The sequence below is a fragment of the Periplaneta americana genome, chromosome 3 (genome assembly GCF_040183065.1).
Source record: "Periplaneta americana isolate PAMFEO1 chromosome 3, P.americana_PAMFEO1_priV1, whole genome shotgun sequence".
NCBI lineage: Eukaryota > Metazoa > Arthropoda > Insecta > Blattodea > Blattidae > Periplaneta > Periplaneta americana.
In genome coordinates, this window is record NC_091119.1 from 65694050 (window position 1) to 65716557 (window position 22508).

General features: G+C 35.4%; 1 protein-coding gene across 4 annotated transcripts in view; it reads right to left on the reverse strand.

Moving 5' to 3' along the window:
- Positions 1 to 22508, reverse strand: part of LOC138696112 (uncharacterized) — a 79417-nt gene that overhangs the window by 17990 nt on the left and 38919 nt on the right. For 3 of the 4 annotated variants that reach the window (XM_069820660.1, XM_069820663.1, XM_069820662.1), the window contains exons 2-6: positions 16001 to 16174; positions 13138 to 13228; positions 9555 to 9726; positions 7252 to 7410; positions 978 to 1206 (exon numbers count right to left, since the gene is read on the reverse strand). In XM_069820660.1, the coding sequence (XP_069676761.1) occupies positions 978 to 1206; positions 7252 to 7410; positions 9555 to 9726; positions 13138 to 13228; positions 16001 to 16110 (761 nt within the window). In that variant the 5' untranslated portion in view covers positions 16111 to 16174. The remainder of the gene's footprint in view (positions 1 to 977; positions 1207 to 7251; positions 7411 to 9554; positions 9727 to 13137; positions 13229 to 16000; positions 16175 to 22508) is intronic. The other variant, XM_069820664.1, reaches the window with a different exon arrangement.

Sequence of the window (22508 nt, forward strand, 5' to 3'; positions counted from 1 at the left end):
ATGTGTGAAGAATCACTGTGTTGAAAGAGGCGTGTGTGAACCAAGGAAACAGCAAAACTCTTCTGTCATTGCAGATACAGTTTTCAAGATAGATTTGAAGATGCTACGAACAGGTCGGTCGTGTGTCCGTTATGGGGAGCAGGAAAAATCCTGTAAATTGTAAGGATAGAATGAAAGAATATTTAGAAGCATTTAAGTATTATTTAAATCTTCTAAAACAATACTTACAAAAAATGGAAGAACGTCTTGAAATCCATGAGGCCGGCGACACGACTGATCTTTACATTAAGTGGTAGCGTATGACGAAAACTGTATATGTTGCACGACTATTGGATGAGTGACCGTTACTTGCGTGTGAATAATAATAATAATAATAATAATAATAATAATAATAATAATAATAATAATAATAATAACAATACTCAACATTTTAAATACCGATAATGTAAATTGTAAACAATTATTTTAATAATAACCCCCCCTCCCTATTTTGACAAAATTCTGCGTACGCTTCCGGTTTACTGTCACAATTTAATGAGTTGAAAATATTAGCACTGCGTCTCTTGAAGATATAGAATAATTCTCATAATAATGGTCAAGTCATGTTAGAATCAAAACCTGTGCTATTGTAAACAACAAATTTCACATATTGCTTTACTGCGTCATATGCATTGTTGTCTAAGTTATCTGAAATCGACTTTTCCCTCTTACTGTCTACATACAAAAAATGTAAGAGTAGTCTATAAGAGTGAAGTATAAAATTGGAATAATACTCGTACAAAAAGTTCTAATTGTTCCACAATACTAGAATTAAGGCTAAAAAATTCCTTTGTTCCATGACTAAAAGTTTTAGATAAAGAATTGGGAGAGGATTAGGTCTTCATGCCTTAGCCCCCATAGACATTCGCTCTGTATGTTACAATACCTTACTTTAGATTCGGTTGTAATTTACTCCTGAGTACGACATACGCTCTTACCTCTTGAATAACAAATTCCAATGCTTTCCATCAATAGGTGTTCCATTTTGAAGAATCTCGCTTTTGAACCATTCCTTAAAGTTTGCTGGAGAATTCAATATGTTGGAAAACACATGCATGCCGCCATCTTCCTTCCATCTTGAAATAATTTTATTTTGTGGATCTTTGGTTGTGGGAGATAAATATGGCCAGAAGATGTAGCAGTTCAGATTATCGTAGGAGTCACTCTCTAAAAAATAAACAAAATTATATACACTCGGTACAATATAGTTTGAAATTCTAACAAACTTAGTTTTCTATTAGGGGACGGTACGGTACCATGTAGAGGCAGTAAGGAATACATAAAAAGAATATACAAATACTACAATAGGCCTATACAATAATACAATACTGCAGAAAATATCGCATAAACATAGGGAAAATAAGGTTTGCATCATAAGACAAAATTAATACGATTTTCTCTTACATCCTCCCATTCTATTTTCTCTCTCTCCCACTCTTCCACACTCCCACCCACCATAGTTCCACTTTTTTCTTTTTCCGTACCTCTGTATTCTCATTATTAATCATATTTCTACACTATATTCTACATAGCTATCTACTTAATCATTAATAGACAATTTTACTAACCATGCCGATAACAAGACTCGAACCACCGACCTTTACTTCTGTACTTTATTGCCTTTATAGCCCTTTATAGCCTTAACCATTAGACTATACGAATAAATACGAACTCGTCGATTACACATATGAATATTAACCTTTTCATGAAACCTTCTAAAATCATGATAAGCCGAACACTTAACGTTGTCATATCCTGGCAGGAAATACAAACGCCACTCCGAAATTTGTCGCAACATCGCCACATACCTTCTTCAATAACAACTTATCACTACTTTACTATTCTTTTCTCGTAAAAACAGTGTTGCTAAGATTCATATTTCGTTACATCACGTCATAAAGCATATTTAGGCCTACATCATTCATAACCACATCGAACTATGTACAGTACCAGGAAAAAGTAACGGGCAGCCAAATTTTACTATTCCAGATACAACACATTGCGTACCGGTATGTATAGTAAACAAGAGTGCCTGTATATGCTGTACCGGTATGTTACTTGTTAACAGTCGTGCAAAAGAAATAAACAGTTGGATTTGTATTGCTTGTTGTATGAGCAGGTAGTACACCAGACATCCCTGGTGTAAAGGTAAACTGAGAGATGAAAAATTCGCTACAAATATTAATTCAAATAATACTCGTACTTTCGGAGTTTACTAATTCGGTCCCATCGTCAAAAATATATACTAGTTCGGTCCAGAGCCAAGAAGTAAACAATACTAGTTCAGTCCCGGGTCATTAGGCTAAGTTAACAGTACTAATTCGGTCCCGGATCGAAAATAGATCAGTACTGGTTGGAAATCAACATTTTCCTTGCCATTCTATGCAGGCTTAGGACTGTCATAAGGTAGGGACGGGTAAATTTGTGACTCGAGACAGCTAGTTCATAATATATACTGTACCAACATCAAAACATTCAGTATCGATATCATACCAACACGAAAACATGTCGGATTCAATACGACAGCTAGTTCATAATTAGGGCTATGAAAAGGGAGCAGTTAAAGCTAGTGATGGTACCGTCTGTATCGCTGCTTACGTCAAGTTGTAGGGGAAACACTCTGTATATAAGCTTACTGTACCAACATCAAAACACGTCATTATCGATATCATACCAACATGAAAACATTTCGGATTCGATACGACAGCTAGTTCATAATATTATACTGTATCAACATCAAAACACGTCAATATCGTTATCATACCAACATGAAAACATTTCCGATTCGATACGACAGCTAGTTCATAATATTATACTGTATCAACATCAAAACACGTCAATATCGATATCATACCAACATGAAAACATTTCGGATTCGATACGACAGCTAGTTCATAATAATATACTGTATCAACATCAAAACACGTCAATATCGGTATCATACTAACATGAAAATATTTCGGATTCGATACGACAGCTAGTTCATAATATTATACTGTATCAACATCAAAACACGTCAATATCGGTATCATACTAACATGAAAACATTTCGGATTCGATACGACAGCTAGTTCATAATATTATACTGTATCAACATCAAAACACGTCAATATCGGTATCATACTAACATGAAAATATTTCGGATTCGATACGACAGCTAGTTCATAATATTATACTGTATCAACATCAAAACACGTCAATATCGATATCATATCAACATGAAAACATGCCGGATTCGATACGAAAGCTAGTACAGTCTCTTTGATATATGAGGGGCTCACAACCAGAGTGGACCAAGTCCACCAGTGATCAATTTGTGGATTAATACAATCTCGGATGAAGAAAACTTAGATTTATTCATTGCCATAACAAACAAAGTCCATAATCCATTTGTTACTCCACAGAGCGCAGCATTTCCTATGGAAGGTCAGAGTCCGTGGATATACAGAGTAGCGCAATCACCGAGTCGGCCGCCATTGTTAGTCCTTTTCAACACGCTAGGGATAGGAATATTTGAAGTAAAACTCAGATATTTTTAATTTGAAGGGCAAAAACGTCTAAAGGATCTTCTCACATTATAGAACATTATTATCAGTCAACATACTAATGCATAAAAACTTCATTTAATAATTATTACAGCATAAATACGCATTTAAGTGTTCAATATACTCCTTCATAAACATCACAGTTATAGGTATTACAGCAGCATGAACTTAATAAATTACAAGTAACAAATGAAAACAACAATTTTGCAAATAAAATAACAATAAATCTAAACATTTCCAACTGCATTCCTCGTGCAAACTCTCCGGCTTCCGCATATAAGGGCACACACTATACTGAAATTTCTCGAAGTTTATTAGTTTTAAGAGTTCACAACAGTGAAACCAATAACTACCATACTTACGAAGCTAGATTCACCAAATTTTGATCACTGGTACTTATATCTGCTTAATAGTGACAAGTGTACAAAATTGCATCCGCCTATGATACGTGGTTCGCAGTTTATTAATTACTGTATTAAAATATTGAACCGCTTTATATAAAAAGTCGCACTACAATTGACATTATTCTTAAGTGATTTTCACTTACATGGCTCCTTACATACATGGAATCAAAGCTTACTATAAGATTTTGCTGTAAAATTAATAAGTAAATTGCTAGAATTTTTTAATAAATAAAAAAATTAATAGTCATAAAAATTCCTAGTAATTTACCCATTCGCTGTACAGAAAATTCCAATAGTAATGTTTGTTCCAATGTATATAAAGAATCTTATAAGTGAATATAAATGGAAAATAATGTAAATTGTGACGCAAGGGACTTTTTGCATTAAGCAATACACTATATAATTAAGTTATTAATAAAGTGCAAACCACTTATCATAGAGAGAGACGAAAGTTTGTACATGTGTTATTATTAACCAGATATACTAGTGATAAACATTTTGTGAGTTTAGCTTTAAAAGTATGGAAGTTAGTAATTTCATTATAATGTCCCCAAGGATACACTGATGTGAGATTTTGTCATTTTTGGTAAACAAATCGTTTCTTTGTTTTTATCTTTAAAAATTCATTTATGATCTAAAGATGCCCTCTGCCAATTTTCATGACCATACGACCGGTCTATCAGCTGTTTAGGGTCACGTTTTAAACGGCTGCGGGCTCTGACTGTTAATTTAAATTCTCCGTCCACGATCTCCACTCTGAATTCTGCTACCATTTTGGAAATTCCGCTATATTTCATACATTATTTATTATATTAGATTTCCGATTGAGCCAGAGTAGCTTCTCGACTTCTCGAAATATTTCTTCATAGAATACAAAGGTGTTAGACCTACTTCAAAGGCTGCTTTCCTTTAAAAGATATTCAGTTACACAGGAGAGCACAACTCTTATCTAAAGGAAAATTCCACGTGTTGCTAGTAGCCATAACAACGTGTTTTCCATGCTTGGTTTTTGTTTGTGATACAAGAAATATTTGCAAGTTTCTAACAGTTTTATTGTTAATGTTATAATAGTGTCTATAGTCCATAGTGATTTGTAAATAATATTTATCTATTATAGTGTTTTCTAAGATTACATAATTTTTTAGTCATCTCTATTTACTAATGTAGATTAGGTGTGCACAGCGTGGTAGTGTATATAAGGATAAGTTCTGTATATAATATGATAGTTCTATATGTTTCAAAATGCCTAGAAAATAAAAACAGAGACCTGGTTAATTATTATTATCCCGAACTTTTGAAGTCAATTTTCTCCACTTTAATTTTCTGTAAATTTTGCATTGCTAAAAATGCTACTCTTTCTACAGATTCTGTACTACATGCATGATTTTTTGTAGAGGTTTTTGAATATGTTCTTACAAAACTAACACTCATTTTTTTGTTGTTCTTGTTGTTTAGTCAATTGTCCGAAGACAGATTTGAACCTCATAAGTACCACCAATAAGGCATCACTCATGAGAAAACTAGGCCAGGAGATAATGGGGTAGGGTGGCAATTTTCTTTCCCCCTCCAATGCATACTTCGCCGATTAGCTACATATTCCACTAGTCACACTTCAGATACTTACAAACAATTTTCTTCCTCTGACACATATCGTCAAGTGAGATGTACTGCCTGTTTATATATTCTGTGCATATCAGCCAGAAGAGGTGTTTTTTAATATTAAGTTTTTTACGCTCGAGTTGAATTTTTCTGTTTTTACACTTTTAATGCATTAAATATGTTTAATTATTTTTTAGTAAAATAAAGAGAAAATTGTATAGTAAGTTTCGTTTCTGAAGGTCTGACACGTATGTAGACAAAAATTCTGGCCAAAATAGTAGCAATTTTTGAAAACCTAAATTTGCATAATTTAAAATTACAAATTAAATGTACAAAATTTCATAGATCTACTTAGAATAGTTTAGAAAATTGAAATTTCACATCAGTCTAACCTTAATAGGGTTTCTAGTTTCTACGTTCTTTGTATTTTCTAATCGAGCCAAACAATACAATCTTGTCTCAAGAATAAATTCAGAACTTCACAAATATATTATGTCATTCTTGCAAATAGCAAATAGGATTAAATTCAGAAATGCTTGATTTGAAAGGGAGAAGATGGTAAAAATTTGACACTGATACTAATTGATACGCGACTTTCATTTGTTTTATGTAGAAATATCATTGCTGAATCAACTTAAATTCTAGAAAATTCTATAAAAATATTTTGGGGCCCAAATTTTGAAAAAATAAATATCAAAATACAGTCATTCATTAATCTCACAATGTATGCTCGCTTAGGTAGCGGATCGTTCCTTTTTATATTTATAGTCACTTCTTTCCTTTTTCCTTATTTCTTTCACCTTGTCACAGAGAAAACAAATGTGCGCTTGTTTCAATTCTCTGTGAACAGTTCTGAACACAGTAGCATTGCATTTTTTTCGCATTTAAATTACATTCTTTCCCTATGCAACTGTATACTGCATAGCGCGCGCTGGACTAACAATGGCGGATTTGTCGGCATTTGCCGGCTCAAACGAATGCGGTACTCTGGATATCCACGGACTCTGTGGAAGGTGAAGGTTGCTAAGCGTGAGCCAGGAACTTTAAGAACTATCCAGATGGACTTGGTCCACTCTGGTTGTGAACCCCTCATATATAACTAGTTCGGACCGAATTAGTACTGTACCTTTCTGAACCCCGGATCGAATTAGTACTGTACCTTTCTGAACCCCGGATCGAATTAGTACTGTACCTTTCTGAACCCCGGATCGAATTAGCACTGTACCTTTCTGAACCCCGGATCGAATTAGTACTGTATATTTCAGGTGTGTATCTGATGGGACCGAACTGAGTTCGGTCCCCTGACTCCGTACTTTCACGTTTGGAGTGGATGGTATATTAATAGACACAAAAGGCATTCTTGCTAGTGGTTTCCCTTTTCACACTCAAGCATCTTTCTCTCAATTCAGACAATCGTAAGGGAAGTCACTGGACAATATGGAAGCTTAAGTACAGCATGATTTTATTCCAAATAGTTTTTGGATTTCCTGACCCTCACTGCGTTACGTCATGGATCATGGGAATAACTATAATGTGTTTGTCGATTTTTGGAATGAGCTATGCTATTAACATGACACAAGATAGCTGGTTGACATAATTCGGGTTAAATACAAGAGGAAGAGGCAAAGTCGTAATTTTTCACATCAACATTTCTGTGCGCTTACCTAATTCCATATTTGACTGCAGCATTTCTACATGGTCCCGCAGTTGGTGCTGTGCAGAGCGTTTACTATTCTTTATCATTTTGGCGTCACTCATCTTCAGTCCATTCAAACATGAATCAGACGTAGACTTCACTTCCACTAGAGTTACATGTTTCTTACCTGAAATGTAGTTTGCTTATAAATAAATAAATAAATAAATAAATAAATAAATAAATAAATAAATAAATATATATATATATATATATATATATGTATATATATATATGATATTTGTGTTTTTAAATGTATTGTATGTTTTTCAATGTATCTGTGACAAAGTCTACTGTATTTCTAATGGCCTAATAAATTAAGTTGTCATAAATTATTACAAACACCCACAATAGTTACGATATTATTATGACGTGAGGCGAGAAAACGGTGAGCAACTCGTGGCCCACTGCTAGCGGGATTTCCGGCGAGCGCGTAACCATTTCTCCGGCACTTCTACAATACATAGCAGTACTAATAATACAAATTCAATAATTTGGAATTACCATGCTCACAGTCTTGCTGAAAATGGCCCCCATTTGCCGTCAGACACAATTGACATCTTCTGATAAACGAATGAACAACACTCTGAAGTCCACATCATTGATAGCTTGGATTTCTTCTCGTATATAGTATTTTAGTTCATCTATAGAATGAGGATTCTTTCTATAAACCTTACCTTTTAGTGTTCTCCATAAATAAAACTCACAGGTTGTTAGATCTTGACTTCGTGGAGCCCACACATTATTACTTATTAGTCTCGTACCAAAAACACGCCATAATTCCCTCATTGAGAATTATAATTTGTTGGTAGGCATTGCCTAAATACACAGTGATCACTAAACTTTATACACTAACTTTGTACACTTGAAGAATCAAGACTTTTGTAACATGACTTGTGACTACAGCGAATGCCATATGGCGACTGAGGATCTACTACGCTGCACCTCTAACAGCCCGCGCATCGCAGACCGCGCAGGAAGCGGTTCGTAGTAACCCGCCGTCTTCTCGCCTCACGTCACAAAAATGTCTCTGTATAAGACTACTATGCCGTCTTTATAAATTCTTGGGCCCATTTCTCTATAGTAATTGCGCACCACCATTAGCCGTTAAAATTTTACGGACATCCGTTTCATGTGCAGGCAGCGCATTTTCGTTCCCAAACGTACGGCGGATCGAGTAGTTTCTTCTGGTAGCTATATCTATTACGTCACGTGAATTGCAAGCAGATACGCATGGGGTCATTAAATAACAATGATGTAATATATTATAAATATGCTCCTGTAACGTCATGTGAAGTAGAAACAACATTCTCTTAATTTAAACAAATTTTATGTGATGTTCGTAAATGATATGCATTTCAAACCTCAGAATATATGTTTTCGTTTACTGCAACGGAATAGGTTTTGATAAATTAATTATTTGTATATATTGTATAAAATATAAATATTGATAATTTGTATATTGATTTTTGTTATTCTTATTTTGGCCCTGTAACGTCATGTGACGTAGGAAGAACATTTTCTTAGCTTAAACAAATTTTTACTGGCAGTTATAGTAGAAGATATGAATTTCATAATCTCAGAATATATACATGTTTTTGTTCACCATAACGGAGTTGATTTCGTTAAATGAATTAATTGAATATATTATATATAGAGTATTTACAGTTAATATGTATCATGTTTACTATTATGTTCTAAATATAGTAGGCCCATACTTATATACTCGGGTGTTGTTTCGATTTCAGCTTGGGCTGATTACCTGGCTTGGATTTTTTCCGAGGTTTTCCCAATCGCTAGGCGAATGTCAAATAATATATGGCGAATCTTAGGCCTCATCTTACCAAATACCATCTCACAATCACAAATACCATCTACGCTAAATAAGCGTTGTTAAATAACCAACAAATAAAAAAACACTGTAATGTTTACAAACATTATTGTGGCAACATGAATACTTATATTAAAGAAGACAAAATGATTTGCCATGGACCCTAAATCGCTTTAGAATGAATAGCTATGGTTTACCAATACGACAAAGAGAGCAATCTGACTACACACATTAAGGTTTGTATCGGCCAGAGAAAACGTTTTCGGGCGTTGCTTTCTGTATGAAAATTTTTCATATTAATCACTTCTGTCAAACCTAAAAGTTTGTAATAAAGTGAATGAAACACTTTGTATAAGCTGCAAAATATATCCAGAATGTAGCTCAGAATATGCAAATGATCATTATTTTCTTGTTTATTGTTATTGTGTTAAAATAATACTAGCCTTTGTATACTGTGAACAAGACGTAGTCATGTTCTCTTATCATTAGCTTTCCATTTCTTTCATTGCGAAATGATTTTCCTCCATAACTTCTTCCTTGAAAGAAGACCATCCACATTCCAGGGATGTTGAGTTCACTCAGGTATTGGAAAACATGTTCTTCTGCTTGACTTGCCTGAAACGTAAGATAATTTGGTGTTTATACGAAACACGGATCATATGCGAAGACTAAGAGGAAGGCAGAAAATAAGAAAAATTGGAAAATGGTGAGTTTGCAGTGACAGGTGGGCCATCCTGCCTCAAGCCCCTGATAGAGCCAGGTCCCGTTTCGCGGAAGAATAGCCTGATAAACCTCAGGGGCTCAAAAATAACCAACAAAATAAAAATAATAAATAAACCAAAAAAGCTCTTCTTGATCAGTCGACGCTGACAGGTGGGCCAGGGCCACCCTGCCTCAGTCTCTGATAAGCTAGGTCCCGTCCGTATGATCCCAGGGACTCGGAGCCTCCAAGCCCTTCCTATATCAGCATCGGAAACTCGTACTACTTCCAAGACTTTACCCAGCCCATTTTTACTATTACTGATGATATATGAAATGAGGGGGGAGGTGAGTACCTCGAGAAAAACATTCTGCAAGTCTGCTTTGTCTACTAGAAATTCCATCACGATCTGGCCAGGGATTGAACCCTCACCACCTGGATGGAAGACCAGCGCTCTAGTAGCTACTACCTACATTTTAGACATATTTTATATCATGTATGCAGGATTAACTAGTAAGTATGACATTTTTGGAAAGGGAAGTAAGGCAAAAAGTTCCGGTCTACATATACGTATTTTAGGGACGTAAACGAATTGTATCAGTGTCTGAATGAAAGTGCCCCAGGCAACATTGTCGGCGGTCATTTCTGTGCTATCAGTGTTACGAGTCCAGTATCGTATAAAAGTGGAATTGACTGACGTGTGTACACTCATGGAAAGCAAAAATGGCTACCTTAGAAACGTTTTCATAACGGGCATGCAGTGCAGCTGTACCAAAAATTTGCATCATAGGCTACTATATTGATAGTTCCACATGTTGTTTTCCCTCCCACGCCTTTAGAACGAACTTCACTCTGTTTTGCCGTCATCTATTTCTAATTTCTAATGCTATGACTCACGATACTTCCAAACACACGAATTTAACAACGAATAAAATTGCAGATGCACCCTATTTGTTCACCGCGAATACATATGGAAAGGACATTAGCAAAGAATTGTTACCGTAGTGTGTCGTAGCTCAGTGGTATGTTTGACTTACCTACTAAACAGAAATCACGGTGTTTGATTCCCTTTGATTCCCATTTATTGTTTGATATTTTTTAAGATTTTTTTTTACGTGATATTAATCTTATTCCACTATCGCTGCCGTAACGTTTTCCTAGATTATGTCTTTTAGTAGTCTATGCCATTTAAGTAACCGAAACAAAAAACACACATGATGTACTATAAAAAATCTCATATATGTCTGACTTTGCATCGGTGTGCTTCTGAGCGACCCGCTTTTTATGGTGCATTTCTTGTTGTTAGCAATCAGTAGTTCCTTTTCCTCTTGAGTTGACGAGATTTTAACTTTGATAAAAATAGAACAATAATGTATACTTAAGTGACAATATGATCAAATAAAGATGATAACTTACTCTGAATTGATAATGCCAATTTTACTTTAATAGCTTTCCTTATCGAATGATTTTGTCTGTACTTCCTGGTGTATTACGTAAGATATGAGATTTAAAGATTCTTCCTCCATTTTCCATGTTCAAACTCCATAAGGATAAAAAATGTTAATGAGTTATGTCCTGTCTTTCGTTCATAGTTATAAAAATTATTATAGAAATTCAGTTATTAAATGTATGTAGCCTAATCTTTTTATAGTCTACTCATTATATTTTAATTTATTTAATTTCTTATTCCGTCGTTAATCTTTTCATAATATTATCGTTATGCAATAATTCTACATGAAAAAATTCGAAATAGACTTTGAGTTTAATTGAAAGAAAAACAAATTTTAGTTAGACTCTGTAAATTATTATTAGATAGTCAGTCAGGCAGTCAGTCAATTAGTCACACAGTCAACAATTAATTCAGTCAGACAGCCAATCAGTCAATTAGTCAGTCAACAATTAATTCAGTCTGATAGTCAGTCAGGCAGTCTGTCAATTAGTCACACAGTCAACAATTAATTCAGTCAGGCAGTCAGTCAATTAGTCAGTCAGCCAACAATTAATTCAGTCTGATAGTCAGGCAGTCTGTCAATTAGTCACACAGTCAACAATTAATTCAGTCAGGCAGTCAGTCAATTAGTCAGTCAGCCAACAATTAATTCAGTCTGATAGTCAGGCAGTCTGTCAATTAGTCACACAGTGAGCAATTAATTCGGTCAGACAGTCAATCAATTAGTCACACAGTCAACAATTAATTCAGTCAGACAGTCAGTCAATTAGTCACACAGTCAACAATTAATTCAGTCAGAAGTCAATCAGGCAGTCAGTGAATTAGTCAGCCAACAATTAATTCGATCAGATAGTCAGTCAATTACACTGTCAGCCAACAATTAATTCTGCGTCATAGCCAGTCAGGCAGTCAGTAAATTAGTCAGTCAGCCAACAATTAATTCATTCTGATAGTCAGTCAGGCACTCAGTAAATTAGTCAACCAGCCAACAATTAATTCAGTCAGACAGCCGGTCAGCCAACTAAGTCAGGCAGTCAGTCAGTCAATCAGTAAGTCAGCCAACAGGTAAGTCAGTCAGGCAGGCGTTAGTCAATTAGTCAGCCAGCCAACAATTAATTCAGTCAGACAGTCAGTTAGCTAAGAAATATGTCAGTCAGGCAGTCAGTCAGTATTACCTTCGTATATGTTACTGGATTATTGGTGTTATCGTTGTTGTTATGAATAGTTCAATTTGATTAAATAATTTTTTCTGTATTTGACATTAGTATGAACACAACAAACATTAGATATGGGACTACAGTTGTTTTACCGCCAAGTGCCGACTCATTCATATTCTCAGTATATGTTGTGTAAGAAGACAGTGTTATCTGAGAAGCATCCTGTGCTTCAGATAAGCAGATTGAGTTATTTCACAATTTACAGTATTATCACGTTTTAATACCTAACATATTAAGATACTCAGAGGAATACCATTGAGATCCTTATTCATCGGCCCTAGCCTGTATATTTCTAAATTTGCGAATAGATAACCGAATAATTCTCTTAATTTAAAATAGACAGGCGTCACTCATTTCTATTACTTCAGAAACAAGACATAAATTTCACGATCTCTCTCATGTACTGTTTTTAAAAGTGCCTTGTCAATTTTGAACATAAAATTTGTTGTATTAAAATTTAAAGAAGAAACTCGTTTTGTCTTAAGAGAGATCCAATAATGTTTTCTCCAAAATGGACAAACTATTTTTCAAAGTTTGGGTGCGTTCGTAGTTAGCATAAAGCAAGACAAATAGACAGGGACGATTAGATTGCAGGCTGTTCTCTCAGAATTTAACTACAGACGTAACCTAGTGACTTTTATGTTAGCCATGATTCTTACCTGTAGTTCTGATCTTTGAATAGGTTGTTTTGGCACACTATATATGGTACATGTCTGTCCTTCCAAGCGTGGAAACTCCTGTCCAATATATCTGCAATGATAATAATAATAATAATAATAATAATAATAATAGTAATAATAATAGTAATAATAATAATAATAATAATAATAATAATAATAATAATAATAATAATAATAATAATAAAAACTGTAGAAATTCATCTTAATAGATTGTTCCATCTGCAACATAAATGGCCAAAATGGTTAAATCTAACGCTCAATTAGGTTTTATTTACTTAGTGCTGCCATTTTTATAGTAAAATTGTGTTTTATTTACGTGAATGAAGAAAATATTTAATTTGGTTCTGACTTCCTGCTTTCTAAAATAATGAGTCCTTTCATATTCTATTCCTCTAATGAACCGTAGGCCTACTTCTACAAATTTTATTTTATTTCGTCGTTTTGTTAAGACTTCACATTCCGAACCTGAATCGGCTATCTTAGCTATCAGCAGTCTGATAAATGCACTCATTATCAGTCACGGTGACACGAAAATTTATCGTCGCTGCACCTCCAAAATCCGCTATGTGTTTTTAATAAGATTTTGCAGGAGAAAGAAAAATGCGTTGTCACTCTTAAGTACCTTGATTTTAAAATCTATTTTCAGTATAATTTCAATCATTACTTAATAAATTTGTCCTCTGATTGAGATTTTGGCTGATATGTACGTCTATTATCAGGCAGTACATCTTACTTGACGATATGTGTCAGAGGAAGAACATTTGTTTGTATACATCTGAAGTCTGACTAGTGTAATATATAGTTAGTCAGCGATGTATGCAATGAAGGTGGAATGGAACTGGTCACCCTACCCCATTATCTTCTGGCCTCGTTGCCTCATAGTTGGTGCGTACTTGGTATCACTTGTGAGGTTCAGACCTGTCTTCGGACAGTTGACTAAACAACAACTTAATAACTATTATGAAAATAGCTTTGAATATCAAGGGAATTAAATGTGACAATGTTTTTTTTTCTCCTGCAAAATCTTTTTAAAACACATAACGGATTTCGGAAGCACAGCGACGCTAATTAGATGAGCAGATACAACTTACTATAAGTACGACTTGTCTACCAGTGACAGTCGGGTGTCAGGACTACTGACATTCTGTTATGTACTGGAAGATCTAAGGCCATATGCCAGAAGTCTCACTCTCATGAGATAAATATGGTTCGGTAGTAATAAAATAAACAGGACATATTTTTATCAGACGTCGTATTTCTAAAATAGGCGTACCGGTATGTAACATCAAGTACGAGATTAGCTCTGAGAGCAAAAATTGATTAGTCAAACATAACGGATCAACAGAGTAGGGTCGGCCTCGGTAGTGTAGTTGGTATAGCGCTGGCCTTCTGTGCTCGAGGTTGCGGGTCCGATCCCGGCCCAGGTCGATGACATTTAAGTGTGCTTAAATGCGACAGGCTCATGTCAGTAGGATGTAAGAGTAATGGAACGAAGAAAAATTCTCTCCGGCGCCGGGATTTGAACCCGGGTTTTCAGTTCTACGTGCTGATGCTTTATCCACTAAGCCACACCGGATACCACCCCGGCGTCGGACAGAATCGTCTCAAATTAAGCTCCAATTCTTGGGTTCCCTCTAGTGGCCGCCCTTTGCACTACGTCATAGATGTCTATGAACGTAGGACCGAAGTCCACACATGTGTTGAGGTGCACTCGTTATGAGTGACTAGTTGGCCGGGATCCGACGGAATAAGCGCCGTCTTAAATCACGAAGTGATTTACGCATGTCATTACGCATGTCCATTACTCTTACATCGTATGATGACGCAGAATATCTGCATGGAAATATCATATGTACAGTACTTCGATACATTAAAATAATATATCATGTCAGTAGATTTACTTGCATGTAAAAGAACTCCTGCGGGACAAAATTCCGGCACACCGGCGACGTTGATATAACCTCTGCAGTTGCGAGCATCGTTAAATAAACAATTTTTTTGAACAGAGTTGGCGACCCTTTAGATCTGAGAACTTCAGCAGTAGCAAGAAGTTGTAAAACGTTGGAGATATTATCTCTACACACGATTAAAATCCTAAAATTCTTATGAATACAATCACCGTGAAATCTAAAATCTAGTAAGGATTGCTTTGTCAGAGAGAAGAGCCGGTATTCGTAGACAAAGTAAAGTTTAACTTCCTTTTGTCAGGTATGTTAGCGATGTCATAGTTGTAGTATTACTTTCCTGCTCTTACGTAGCACTGAGCGATAACACTGCAGAAGGAAATCAATCAATCAATCAATCAATCAATCAATCAATCAATCAATTAGTCAATCAGTCAATCAACCAACCACTCACTCACTCATTCAATCAATAAATGAGGATAATGGTAGGAAAAAAACTAAAAGGTGCGCTAGCGGTCGTCTTTGCAAGAGAGATAGGAGCTCTGGGAAAGAATCTATGGGAGCTCCAAGCCGGTAGATCACTTGTCTCACTCTGTCGCCGTTCCTTGAAGGAACCTAGTGAAATATTGAAGAGTAAAGCCGAAAATGGACGTAAACTAATAGGTACCACGTATGAAAGAGAGATATATAGCAGAGAACCGTCCGTAATACAGCTCAAAAGCTGCAGGACAGAGTTGTCTAAGATGCTAGCCGTAAGTGAACGAGTGGCGATAGGTGCACGTCACTATCCTCGCTAGTCAATTGAGCCGAGCCCTTGGACTAAGAGACTGAAGGCTGGGATAACTCATCCTGAATCCCCAAGGAAGTGAACAGCCAGAATTAAATTTCGACGTGATGGAACACTCTTTACTTTGATTCACATATAGCACTGATGTTACCTTATCAGTTCATCCTCGACGGGCAGGCTCCCCGGAGGTGAGCTATCCCCTGCAGGCACATACGCGTTCTGGGCTGGAAGGTAGAGATGTGGCGCGGCTGTGGTACCCATCTATAGTAGAATCAGTATGTTCCACTTGCCATTTGAGCCAATATTAACATATCCTCTTAAATTTCTGTAAAAAAACAAAACAAAAAGATGTTCAAAGTATCTACATGTAAGATAGGAGTAAATGACAGATCACTGCCGACAGACATAAATTGGTTTATTCAGTGATCAATTTTTAGGGAGTGGTCCAGGCGAGGATTCCCTTCTCCGGAGTTTTCAGATGTGTCTAAACTACATGCTTTATTTTCTTATTTGGAAATTTTCTACAGTACAGTAGTTTTCCTACAACCCATTAACAATATTGTATTTCTACTTAAGTTCGATCCTTCATATAATGCATATTTAATTTAATTTATATATTTAAATCCACCACCAACAGAAGCAGGCTTCCAATTACAGGTGGCTTACATAGTTATATACACAAAATACACGATAAGAGAAAAAAAACAACAAAACAAACAACACAAACGAAAGAGAGAAAATTCATAATGGTAATAGATGCTAGAATATAATATTACAGTTATATATAGTGCCAAATGTCAATATAGTAATACAAAATTATTTAAAAACTAGAGTAAAAACATTATAATACACTTCTTCATAATTTAAATATCTAAGGAAATACAATTCTTTTTAATATTGTATGAAATTTTTCAATTGTTAAACTGAAATCCAATTAAGAATCACAGTTTAAAGACAGAGAGTTGTAAGTATTACACATAACAAACAATGGAGAGTTCTTGAAGAAAACAGTTCTAGGAATGGGAATAATAAAAGGTTGTCTATGACATAATTCTGTTCTTTTTACATTGAACTGAAGGAATTTAAGAAAATCACAGTTATTCAATATACCGTTAACAGTCTTATAGAGTAAAATTTGGCTATTTATTAATCGTCGAGATTTTAAAGTTTATAATTAAATTCAAAAAGCAACTGATTATATGAAATTTGCTTGTCATAAGACGACACGTGATGTTTTTTAAAATATAAATAACGTAAAAATATTTTCTGTGTCCTTTCTATTTGCATCTGATGGGACTGGAACTGAGGTGACCATATTACAGACGCATACTCTAGCTTACTTCTAACTAGAGTTTTATATAGGGTATCTATAGTATTTATATTTTTTAATTCTTTTGTATTTCTGATTATAAATCCTAATTTTCTATATGCATCAATTACCACGTGATTTAAGTGCATTTTAAGTTTGTGCCTGATTCATCCATTGTTCCTTAGACCTTCCCCGTATTCTGGTGCCTCTGCTTCCCACTCCAAAATCATAGGTAGTATTCTATCACTTGCCATCCTCTTCACATGTCCAAACAATTTTAATTTTCTTTCTTCTCTCACATCAAAGACCATTTTTAACTTCCATAATATCTCTAATTTTTGTATTTTTAATTTCATCCTTCCTTGTTTTTCGAAAGATTCTCCTCCAAACATTAATCTCGATTTACTCCGTTTACTCTCAGAATCGGCCCAAATGTAAACAAAACAAATTGTATTCGTCGTCAAAATACCAGACCTGTACGCAGCACACCAAAAATATGTAATGGTAATGTTTAACAAATTATAGTGCACTGCTTCCTTGTGAGTGGAATGTCTTGCGATCTCTGACACCTGGTCAGTGTTTACATTAGGACACAAACTAAGAGCGAACAGACTATTATTTTTTATGCCTAATATACACGTTTGCGTTCCATATACCAATTTTGTTTGTGCTAGTGATATCTAAATAAGTTTTTTTTTTTATTTCATTCAAAATTTTTCTACTCCAGAACATCGCATTTAGCATTACAGTTGGGCGGAGTTACGCAACAATAGACCACCCGGCAATTTGAAAAAAAAAATAGATATTTGCACAAATCTGTTGTTGGCAGTGCCGGATTTCGGCCTAGGCAGTTGCCTAGGGCGGCTATTTCCAGGCGGGCAGCATTTTCTTTTTTCCTTTTTCCCCCCCCCTTTTTTTAAATTTTCATTTTACAGTGAAATTTGTTTTTAAAACACTTGTTGGTAAATCTTTTCTGAAATTTGTTCTTGAACACCTTGTAGAAGTCTGATATTGTTTTGGTATCGGATTTTCGCGGTCGTGGTGAGAGTAAAAGGAAAGTGTGCAGCTGCATAGTTATACGGAGTGTAATGCCGGTATTACGTTATTATACTATGAAAGTGCTTAAATTTAACTGCTTGTATAAACAAAAATGCATTGTTGAATATCAATTAGATGTGTGTTTTATTTATCTCTATGAATAGTAACCACAACTCTCAATTATATTAACCAATGATATATCGTCAACAATACTGTTTAATCACTTTCCAGCATGTGGACTATACTTATAATTCGATATGAAAGGTTTATTTCGCAAAGAGTTGGAGTTTATTTTTCAATAAAGTTTACTTTATACTTCCTATCGAAGTAAGAAATACTAGTAATAATTTTATACCACCAACAAAACCAATGCTTGAAAATAATGCCTGCCTTTCACAAATCAATTTTGTTTCAACAATGAATAAGTCTGAATATGTTTCTTTGCAACTGGTCTGATGTGCTTCGTCAGATCGGCTTTGATGACATCACAATGCTTTCCATGTGAAGAAAGTGCGAAGGAAAACTTTATAATTCACAAGTAAAATACATGTATTTTTATTCCAGTAATTTGTTTTCTGATTTGTAACATTTCAATTAAAACTAATTTAAACTAAACATGACCTGTATAATAGTTGCTCATAAACTGTTTGTGGGAGTTGGTGGGGGGCAAATTTTAACATTGCCTAGGGGCGGCACTATACCTAAATCCGGCCCTGGTTGTTGGCTGGATTATTAACTCGGAAAGAATCAAGAATGCGATGTCAGCATTTTGCTGTTGTTTATAAGCAAAATGCGTTTATTGTATAAAACTCATTTATTTATTTTTCTCTGTAATATTAAATCAACTGCTGGTCTACCATTAAAAATCGGTTAGTCTTTTTTTGTGTTACATGTGCTACTTTTTTGTAATAGATAAATGTTACAATACTTCTTGCATAAAATGTTTAATAAAAACCAGATTTATTTCAATGGTCAGTATCTCGAAAACAGGGTTTTGGCGGTTGGTCTCTTATTGCGTAACTCCGACCAATTGTTCTTCTTCATTCATTTACTCTTTTTTCTATTTCAGATGTTTCATGTGTGAAGCAAGGAATTATCCCTCCCCTACGGGCATCGGTTTGTAAGACTCAGAAAGGAGGTTGAACGAACAAAGAAAGAAAATATTAACTTATTAGATCGTCATATTCCAACGATCACAACCATTCTGACTCAATACTAAGAACAGCTAAATCATTAATTCTGTTCTCATTCATTACTGTACGTAAATATTTCTAATTAGCTAGTGGGCGAAGGGCTAACAACTCATCACCGTAAAAACGAGCTTGTTACAAAACCCAAACATAAGAAATTACGATTAAAACATTGAAACTCTTATTTACTCGTAAGGGATTCGATGTGGTCGTGGGTTTAATTATATACTCGTGGGTTTAGTATATACTCGTGGGTCTAAGTTCGAACTCAAGGTTAAGATACAAATTAGATTTATTTTAAAGGTTATTTTAAGTGATCGTGTTTTATTTAATTTAGGATGTTCTTTGTTAATATTATTATACTATTGTTATTATTTTATTACTATTATTATTAATTGTAATTTATTTATTAATTGTCATTACTGAGTATAATTAGTTACCACTGTCACAGGGTATTTACCAGATTGCGAATTAAGATTTCTGATGAGGGGGGGGGGTAGAATCCTAAATAGAGAATATCATACGTAACATTATGATCCTCATTCGATACGGCTCAACGCTTGGTCGCACTGAGTTGCTTGTCTCGCAACTTGATCATATCCATGAGAAGCTTAAAATAAGATGCGTAATTCGTAAGTTATTGATTGTTATCAGCTTGCCGGTGATGATAATACATTAATATCATTTTCTTTGCTTACTTTATATTTTATAAAGTATATTAAAATAATTATATTTTGTGAGAGGGGATAGAAGTTATCCCTGGCAGGGATGTTAATATGAATTTATGAGAGGGGATAACTTTCCAACAGGGGGGAAAATCCCTCCATCCCCCGTTAATTCGCACTCTGGTATTTACCCATTTGCAGTGTGAATAAATACTTGCATACAACTTTCTCCGTACAAATCCTGTGGAGTTTATATTCGTGTCATGGGAAAATAAACAGTGTAAACATTTTTCTTTGTTTTCTGCACATATATCATGGGGGAAATGTTGGAATGATTAAAGGCAGGAAGACTATGCCACTAAAATTTGCACTCTACTTCACCTTTGTTCTCAACGAACTACATTCGGTCTCACTAAGACTGCAACCCGGGTGCAAGGCGTAGATAACAGGCGTTCTACCCGTTCGCTAAACAGCGCGTCTCGTTCTTAAAATATATCTAAGTTGTTATGAAATTGCTTTCTCAAGTTTTAATGTGTATTACAGCTGTTTAAGTTTACCATTATTTGGAAACATCAAGGAAGACAAAACGTTTATACTTCGAACTTAATAAATGAAAACATACGATAAGAGTTCGTAATGTCAATTTGAATTCAATAAACAAACATATATTATCTGAACTTCATTTCATACTGTAAACAATAGGGAGTCTCATTATGAAAGAGAATCCTGGATTGAGGTAGATCAAATTTTATGACAGAATCACAGCATTCTGACTATCAGTCATTGCTGTATCGTCTATGATGAGGAAAGTTGAGACATATAGGCACTAAAAAAAATAAAAAAAAAAAGACAGGCAAGAAGGCAGTAAAAATTGTTTAAATATGAGGGTCGTTCCGAAAGTAATGCCTTCTATTTTTTGTGTTGACCTGTAACGTCTGAGTAGGATGTTAGTGACGTTGTAGTAAAGGTTGAACCTTCACGCTAATGTTCTGTTAGTTTGGTTTTCGTGCAACAGATAATGGCAGCAGTACAGTCTATCAAAATGGCATCTGACATAGAGGTGAATAAGAAACAGAGATGTGTTACTGAATTCCTCAATGGGTACAAATTGTACCCACTGACATCCATCGACGCTTGCTAAAGAGCGTATTCCGAATCTCAGCGCTGAGCAACCCGATGGCATCACGGTGTTCCGAATTTCACCGATGACGTCACTGATGCTCTACCGGTGTCGCACCGGTGCCATCAGCTTGCAGAGGTGGTGGCAGCCGCCATCAGTGAATCTGATTGGTTCTTGTATAGGGCGGGAATTAGCAGACGAATGACATCGTACACTGTTGTGTCATGGCGGTGTATTCTGCTTTAGTTCTGCTGTATTGTTTATAATGAGCGCAACGTAAAAACAATATGTTAATGGCTTATGAGGGAACATGTAAACAGACCAGTTATTACTATTGTTAATGCTCTCTTTTCTTTGAACAAGATGACAGTATGGAAATTTCGCAAAATCTTGCTAGCGTAGCACAGACAACAACTTGTACAGCCGCCATGATAGCCATCGAACCTTCCAGCAGTTTTTTCGCTGCAGCGTGACGTCATTGTTGTCCACCGGTTCGGTGAGATTCGGAATACGTTGAAAGGCATATGGAGACCATACAGTGGATGCGAGCACAGTAAGGTGTAGGTAGTGCGTTTTAACAGTGACGAAAATGACAGTCTTTTGGGATAGGTTGGGTGCGATTCTTTTGGATGAAACTGCCAATTCTGAACGCTACAACAAGATGTTGGCTAAGAAGAAAACATTCTGATGGGGGTAGATAAAAAAGTTAGTTTTTTTTCTGTCACCATGTTAATAATATCAAAAGAGGTGCTTATACCAATTTTGGCCTCTCGACCACAATTACGAGGGCCGTAAAAATAAGTTCACAGAAAAAAAACACAATTTCATTGGAAAAATTTATTGGAACAGACACAGCAAATGTTAAGTTATTTTTCAACATATTCCCCACCGGAATTGAGACATTTGTCACACCATGCGATCGACATATCATGGGATTGACGTCTGTCGTTCACACCTGTTAGCGCGTCTGGCCACGAAACCAGGTGGCTCAGGTTCGATTCCCGGCCGGGGCAAGTTACTTGGTTGAGGAATTTCCGGGGTTTTCCCTCAGTCCAATATGAGCAAATGCTGGGTAACTTTCGGTGCTAGACCCGGACTCATTCACCGGCATTATCACCTTCATCTAATTCAGATGCTAAATAACCTAAGATGTTGATAAAGCGTCGTAAAATAATCTACTAAAATAAAAAAAATACGGTTGTCAAATGCTGATTCCGATCTCAGGCGGTTGATTTCTACGACTCAAGAATACAAAAATTGATCCCATGGTATGACATATGTCTCAATTTCAGTGGGATATGTTGACAAATAGCAACAATTGCTGTACCTGTTTCAAT